This window comes from Tasmannia lanceolata, unplaced genomic scaffold, assembly GCF_043159265.1.
Source record: "Tasmannia lanceolata isolate RefF3 unplaced genomic scaffold, GAP_Taslan_0.1 ptg000006l, whole genome shotgun sequence".
Lineage (NCBI taxonomy): Eukaryota > Viridiplantae > Streptophyta > Magnoliopsida > Canellales > Winteraceae > Tasmannia > Tasmannia lanceolata.
The window spans coordinates 29,986,812-29,994,299 of NW_027518683.1; the positions used below are offsets into that span (position 1 = coordinate 29,986,812).

General features: G+C 48.5%; 1 protein-coding gene across 1 annotated transcript; it reads right to left on the reverse strand.

Moving 5' to 3' along the window:
* Positions 1–5,707: 5,707 nt before the first annotated feature.
* On the reverse strand, positions 5,708–6,274 carry LOC143878915 (uncharacterized). The gene has a single exon (XM_077381129.1). The coding sequence runs from the start codon at positions 6,272–6,274 to the stop codon at positions 5,708–5,710; it is 567 nt and encodes a 188-aa protein (XP_077237244.1).
* Positions 6,275–7,488: the final 1,214 nt, after the last annotated feature.

Genomic DNA, 7,488 nt, shown 5'->3' on the forward strand with positions numbered 1-7,488 from the left:
TGTTGTCTGTATGCCTTGTGATTATTGTGTATATATATATATATATATATATATATATATATATATGTATATATAGATATATATATGTATATATATATAGAGGAAACTGTTGGTGAGCTTAAGCTCACCACATATATTTTTTCTTATGCGCGTGAGGAGGCTGAATGTGGGTGTGGCCGAGTCCTTGCACCGAGTTCCAAACCTTCTTGACTCAATTAGGCTATATTTCCATCGTCGTGGAATGGTAGTAGGGTGGCTGGACCCATGCTCTGACGTCCGAACCTTTTTTTCTCAACCAGGCTCTTTTTCCATCTAAGTGGAATTGTAGTAGGGTGGCCGGACCCTTGCTCTGGCGTCCGAACCCTTTTTGCTCAACCAGGCTCTTTTTCCATCTAAGGGGAATGGTAGTAGGGTGGCCGGACCCTTTCGAATGGCCTTCCGCTCGCTTTTGGCGGGAAAACTGTGGGGGTAGCTCATTTTCAAGGTTTGGCAGTGGGGGTAGAAGCGTCTTTTTACAGATGAAGCACTTTGATTTTGACAGCCTTTTCAAATTCCCAAAACGGCGCCACATGGGGGATGTCCTGTCCGATTGAAAGGAGGCGAGAGGGTGACTGACACGTATGGAAACCCTAACTTAAAAGTTTTTTCTAGATTTTCCTTTGTTCCATCATCTTCTCCGGGTGTAATAGATTTTTCTGCGAGGCGCTTTTATCCACCGGTCGATTTCTTTCTTCAGGGGGTGTTTTCATTGTTGGCTTATCTCCGGTCCTCGCCTTCTTCCCGTTGAGTCTTGTATTTTTTGTTTCAATCAATCTTTGGTTCTGTACTTTTCTTTTTTCTTCGACAATGTCCGGTACGACGGATTCCCCAAGTCCACCTAGTGAGTCTGTAGTAGTAGAGGAGGCAGTTGTTGAAAGGCAAAGGGGGTGATTTTCAAGACGACCATATGCCTAGAGAACTGGAGGATAGTACTAGGGTCCCTGGTTCAACGTCTTCGGAGGCCACTCACTCTGGACTCCCCACTCAGGTTCCCCCCACCCACAAGGTGGTCATTAGGAACATAATGGCTAGTGAGACTATTCGCCCTGGGCGTGTGATGTCAATCAAGAGTTCCTTGAAGAAGGGGGAGGCCGGATACCTGATGAGTATGGGATTCGAATCCCAACTTCTAAAGACGGGGTGTGTGAGGGGGTTACAGAGGACGAGGTAGCCTTTTACGTTGAGTCTTTTAGGGCGGGGGGTAGATTCCCGCTTTTGGGTATCATTGTCGAAGCTCTTGAGTTTTACCAGGTGGCACCTTCCCAATTTGGTACCTAACAGTTGGCGCACCCTCTTAGCCTTTGTAGCCAAGGCCGGTCAGCACAAGGTCCAGGCCACCCTCCCTTTGCTTAGGAGTTGTGTCGCCCTCAGCTCTCTAATAAAGGGCGTGGATAGTTGGTTGTACTTTACCCAGCGTCCCCAAGTAAAGATTGCAACACACATGCCTTCCTCCATAAAGAGGTGGAAGGAGGAGTTCGTGTTTATTACCCCTCCGTCGGATGCGGACTGGGGTTTTCTCAGGTCTTGGAGGCATTCTCACGAGTGGAGAAGGAAGTCCTTTCCCGACGAGTCGGATTATAGTAAATTTGACTTGGAGAAGCTTGTCACCGGGGAACCCATTGATGTTTCCGAGTTCAAGGAAGAGGAGAGTTTAAGGAAGAGGAGAGTTTGAGGAAGTATGGCCTAATCCGTTCTATGGAGAGGAGGACCCACAGGATAGTCGAGGATGTGGGAGAGAGCTCCACCAATCCCCGTGGTGAGGCCCCTTTCTCGTTAGCGACTTTCTCTAGGTTTTTCCCGAGTTTCATTTTTTTGTATTGCTAAATCACTTTTCTTGATTCTGGGTTACAGATATGTCTTCCTCCGAGGACCTTGCCAAGGGGAAGGAGGCTATGGTGGAGTTGCCGAAGGGCCGCTCTGGTCGAGCAAAGATCCCTTCGGAGTTCATGGAGGTTGCACGGAAGGTGACGGTCGTGCCTCTTGGGTCTACGCCTTCAAGCTCTTCCAGCCGCTCGGTAGGGGGGGAAGGTGTGCCGAGACCTCCTCCTGACAAGGACGTGGAGGCTCCTGCTAAGAAGATCGCTCTTCCCCGTGTTCCACAGGGGAAAACCGGACGGTTGGCTAAGGCTTCGTCGGCATTTTTCACTGATGTTCTCAGCAGGATCGAGGGGTCTAGAATGACCAAGTTCATTTTGGATAACGTGGAGATTCCTGAGCAGAATTTCAAGATGCACGGCGAGGTGTTTAGGCCAGATTGGAGGATCGGCGATGAGGACAACGTCCTTACGAACCCACGTGTTGGGGTGGAGTTGGGCTTGATGACGGCTCTTCCTGGTGACGAGGCAGAGCTGGAGAAATACCCTCACAGAACATTGGCTGCCCAGTATCTCCACTCCGCATCTTGCGTAAGCATCCTTTGATCGATTTATTGTGTGAATGTCTCCATTCGGTATCTTGTGTATTATCATGCTGATAGTTCCTCGGGACGTATCCTTGTAGGCTCAAAGTTTTGCTAGGAAGATGCTGGAGTACATGTTGGAGGACGAATCTGAGATGGGTTCTTTTCATGAGCGCGTCCGCAGGTTGGGGGAGGATCTTAGGAAGGTCCAGGCTGAGAAGGCATCGCTCGAGGACGTTGTTAAGGACCTCAGGGGATAGCTTCAAATGGCCGAGCACAGGAGAGACGTGGCTAAGAATAATCTGCTGGTTGCCCGGGAAATGCACATCGGGGAGTTCGCTAGGGCACGGGAGGAATGGCATGGCTCCTGGGAGTTTTTTAATGGCCACGGCCGAATTCAGCATTGACATCGAGGTAGATGCTTCTATTGAATGTCTGCGGCGTGTACGGGAGGTCGACCTATCTTTCCCTTTGGAGAAGTTGAGGCATGAGTCCGAGGAGATTGCTCCGGAGGATCCTCCTTAGGAGGGGGCAAATGCTGTGGAGCCGACCAAGGATTCGGCAAGCGAAGCAGCTCCGACCGCTCCTACTGAGGCTGCGCCTTCTACAGTGAATCAATAGGGTGGTAAGTACGGCTCTTGCATCTCTCGAACCTTTTATCAAGCTTTTTTCCACGGTCGTGTTTGAGGCCGGTACTTTGGGTCTCTAATAATTTGCTGAACAACATTTCCTTCCTTTTTTCGGTGGAGAAAGGGTATGGCTGTGCTCTCTTCTTCCTTTTTTGTGTGTGGCTTGGTTATAGTAGTACATGATGGCTGTGGCCCATTTTTTGGAGAGATCGCTGTAGGTTTTCTTTTGTCGTGACAATCCTAACCCTTGGATTGGTAGGTAGGAATACTTTTAGAAAGGACAGGTCTTCTTTTATTTCATGGGAACCGTTTTAGGGCATTTTCTGGGGGATCAATCCAGATATTGCATGTCTCACTTCCTGTGCCCTTTCGGTCCAGCGCGAGGCATGGGCCGGAGGGTGGAGATACGTGTATTATGGAGAAAACGCCTTTTCATTAATCGCAAAAGAGGTTACATTGGCTTCGTTCTGAAAAAGGAAAGACAAAAGAAACACAAGCACAATAATTTTTCAAAAAAGAAAAGACACCACTTACCCTTTCCTCTCATTGATAAAACCTTCACAGATTGTTCATGTTCCAACTTCGTGGGACTGGAGTTCCGTCGAGGTGTTCCAGTTGGTAGGCTCCGGGTCGGAGTGCTCAGGTGACCTTGTAGGCCCCTTCCCATTTGGTGGCGAGTTTTCCCGAGTGTCGGGGGTCTGAGACCTCCGATCGTCATAGCATTAGATCTCATGGCCGTACCGAGCGTGTTTTCACATGGGAGTTGTAATATCGGGCGACTTTTTGTTGGTAGAAGGCAATCCGGAGCCTAGCCTGCTCTCTTTTTTCCAGGACCAGGTCGAGGGTGTTCCAGAGGAGCTCGGAGTTTTCGTGTTCATCAAAATTCTCCATGCAGAAAGTCGGGAGTCCAATCTCCACGGGAATGATGGCCTCGACCCCGAATGCTAGGCTGAAAGGAGATTCTCCGGTCGTAGTCCGGGGCGTCGTTCTGTAGGCCCAGAGGACATTGGGGAGTGCCTCCACCCAGGACTTCCCGGCTTCTTCCAACCGTTTCTTGAGACTCTGAAGTAGGATTCTATTAGTCACTTCCACCTGTCCGTTGGCCTGAGGGTGCACCACTGACGCGAACCTATGTTCGATACTCTGATTGTCGCAAAACTTACAAAACTCAGTGCTCGCGAACTGGGGCCCATTGTCCGTTACGAGTATTCTTGGGATGCCAAAGCAGCAGATTACGTCGTGATAGAAGAACTTCTCTGTTGCCTTAGAGTTTGGTTTCGCCACAGCTTTGACTTAGAGGCTGATCCGTTAAAAGCACTATGGTATGGGCTTGGAAGTAAGGGCGGAGCTTCCGGGCAGCAGTAACAACAGCGAAGGCGAACTTCTCTATGTTTTGGTACCGTACTCCTCTCCATGGAGGATCTTGCTCACGTAGTACACCGGACGTTCTTCCTTGTCTTTTCGTTGGACCAATACGGCGCTCACCGCTGTAGGACTAACTGCCAGGTACAAAAAAAAAACTCTTCTCCGAGCTCGGGCTTAGTTAACACCGGGGGTGTTTGGAGGTATTGCTTCAAAGCGTCGAATGCTTCTTGACAAACGGGGGTCCATTCAAACTCTCGGATGTTCTTCAAGAGCCTAAAGAAAGGCTGGCACTTTTCGGCCGACCTGGACATGAAACGACTGAGGGCGGCGACTCGCCCTGTTAGCCGCTGCACTTCTACTGGGGTCATTGGGGGCTCCATGTTCAGAATAGCTTGAATCTTCTCGGGGTTGGCTTCAGTGCCTCTCTGACTGACCATGAAGCGTAAAAATTTCCCGGTTGTCACCCCGAAAGCGCATTTGGTCGGGTTAAGTTTCATCCGGGCTCGTCGTAGAACGTCGAAGGTCTCTCTAAGATCGGAGATGTGTTCCCCGGCTTCGAGGCTTTTAACCAGCATATCATCTACATAGACCTCTGCATTCCTGCCTATCTGTTTTTGAAACAATTTGTTCACGAGCCTTTGGTAGGTGGCTCCAGTGTTTTTTAGCCCAAAAGGCATTACCGTGTAACAGTAGAGGCCTTGTCAGTGATAAATGTTGTCTTGGGGATATCCGGCTCATGCATCTTTATCTAGTTATGGCCAGAAAAGGCGTCTAGGAAGGTGAGAAGCTCATGCCCGGAAGTGGCATCAATTAACTGATCCATGCGCGGCAAAGGGTAGGGGTCTCTGGGGCAGGCTCGATTTAAATCAGTAAAGTCTATACAGGCCCGCCAACCACCGTTAACCTTTTTGACCATGAAAACATTGGACAGCCATTCGGGATACCAAATTTCTCTAACAAATCCGGCTTGTAGCAACTTTTCCACCTCAGCTTTGATATGCGTTTGTCGTTCTGCCGCGAAGTTCCTCTTCTTTTGTCGGATGGGCTTGAGGGCCGGGTTCACGTTCAGCTTGTGGACCGCGATCTTCGAGGGTATGCCGAGCATGTCGGAGGTAGACCACGCAAATACATCATTGTTGGCTTTGAGAAAGTTAATCATTTGGTCCCGCAGGGTGCCCGTTAGTAGGGAGCCTATCTGGACTTCCCTTTCGGGGTGGTCCTCGGATACGGAAATAGAGTCCAGCTCCTCGATTGGCTCACCCCTAACCGTGCGGGCTCATTCTCGAGGGTCCTCGCCTCCGATCGTAAAATTTTCTGCTGGGACGTAGCTCCCGTTCAAGCTTGCATAGTAGCACCGGCGTGCTATTATATGCTGCCCGCACACCTCTCCTATCCCCGTCAGAGTTGGGAACTTCATTTTAAGGTGAGGGGTAGATTCCACCGCCCCCAGATCTCTCAGCGCCGGTCGCCCGATGATGGCCCTGTAGGTGAACGGTATATCTACAACCAGGAAGGTGGCCATAATGGTCTTTTGGAGGGGGTACGTACCGAATGTGACAGGTAGGTCGATTTTGCCATTGATCTGTACAGACGCTCCTGAAAATCCATATATCGAGTATTCCGTAGGTCCTAGCCTTCCTTCACCGAGCTTCATTTCTTCAAAGGTCCCTAGGTGCAACACATTGATGGAACTTCCTGTGTCCACCAGGATCTTTCCTACGTCGTAATTGGAGATGATTAATCTGATGACCAGCGCATCGTCATGCGGGACTTGCAGTCCCTTGTAGTCTTCAATGGCGAGATCATGTGGGCGACACGTGGCTTGATCTAACGGCCTCACCATTTTTACTCCCTTTCGGTGCGCGCGCGAGAGAGAGAGAGAGAGAGAGAGAGAGAGAGAGAGAGAGAGAGAGAGAGGGAATCACATCTAGAAAACGAAAACATAAAACAGAAATTAAACAAAAACATAGAACAGAAATTGCCCCTGGTAGATTGTCGACACTGAACAGGTAATAGGGGTGTCAATGGGGACGAATTTAGAGCAGTATCCACCATGTCCAGGTCACGCTCCACTTGGACCCTAATCAGATCATATCCGAATCATAGAATCCTCATATCCTATCCTCCGTGTTTGAATGAAAGTCCATTCGAATTTGACCATCCGTCAGAACGTCTAGGATCCAAAAACACAATGAAAGAAAATTTTACTACCATTACAAAATCTACACATTGCATCTTACTACCTACTGCAATGAGCGGATACTTACATCTTTGTCATACAATTATTAAAATACATTTTAATTCATACTAAACCACACAAAATAAGTGACGGCTGGCTCATCATACCCTAATTGAATTCAGATAGTACTTGGAATCATGATTATTCAGATCCTGGGAATTCATCGGATCGTCTATGCCTAATGACACCCCTATCAACAAGCAAGTTGACCTTTGACCCATTCCAACATTACGTTCACAGTGTTTGCATTTTTTCACATTTACAAGTAGGCAGCCTTTAATAGCGCTGGATCTCAAATGGTAGGGGTGCTCCCGTTTCCTGCCTGACACTGGATGGTTCATGTGGGAGCCGATTTTTTTCGGCGCACGTGAAGTGGTAGGGGATCACCATATCGGGTTCTCTGGGAGTGTTAGTTGACCTGTGTTTCTTGAGAACTCGGGATCGTGATCCTAACTTCGCAAGAAAGATAAACTCAAAGTCGACACCTAGGCCAAGGCCTAGGACCCGTGCCTATTCTTCCAAAGAAATGAGTAGTGGCGCTCGACTTCTTTGGAAGAACAGTAACCAAAAGGGTTATTTTGCTCTGGGCCTAGAACCTTGTAATTTTGCTCTGTTTGTTTTAAGGCATGGTCGTTACAGAGATATCTGGGTAAGGGTTATGGTTACAATTGGGGAAGGTGTTAGGCACCTCTTTTGCCCGGATGAATCCAGTCTCTTGACTTAGTTTGGCATTTTTCGAATTTTAACCAGAATAACTTATCATTTTATCCTTTATTCGGATTATGCTTAATTCCAGGATGTAAATAAGATGAATTTAT

Bases quoted from the DNA above. Each gene is read 5' to 3' on its own strand.
- LOC143878915 (XM_077381129.1), bottom strand. From the start codon at position 6,274: ATGGTGAGGCCGTTAGATCAAGCCACGTGTCGCCCACATGATCTCGCC.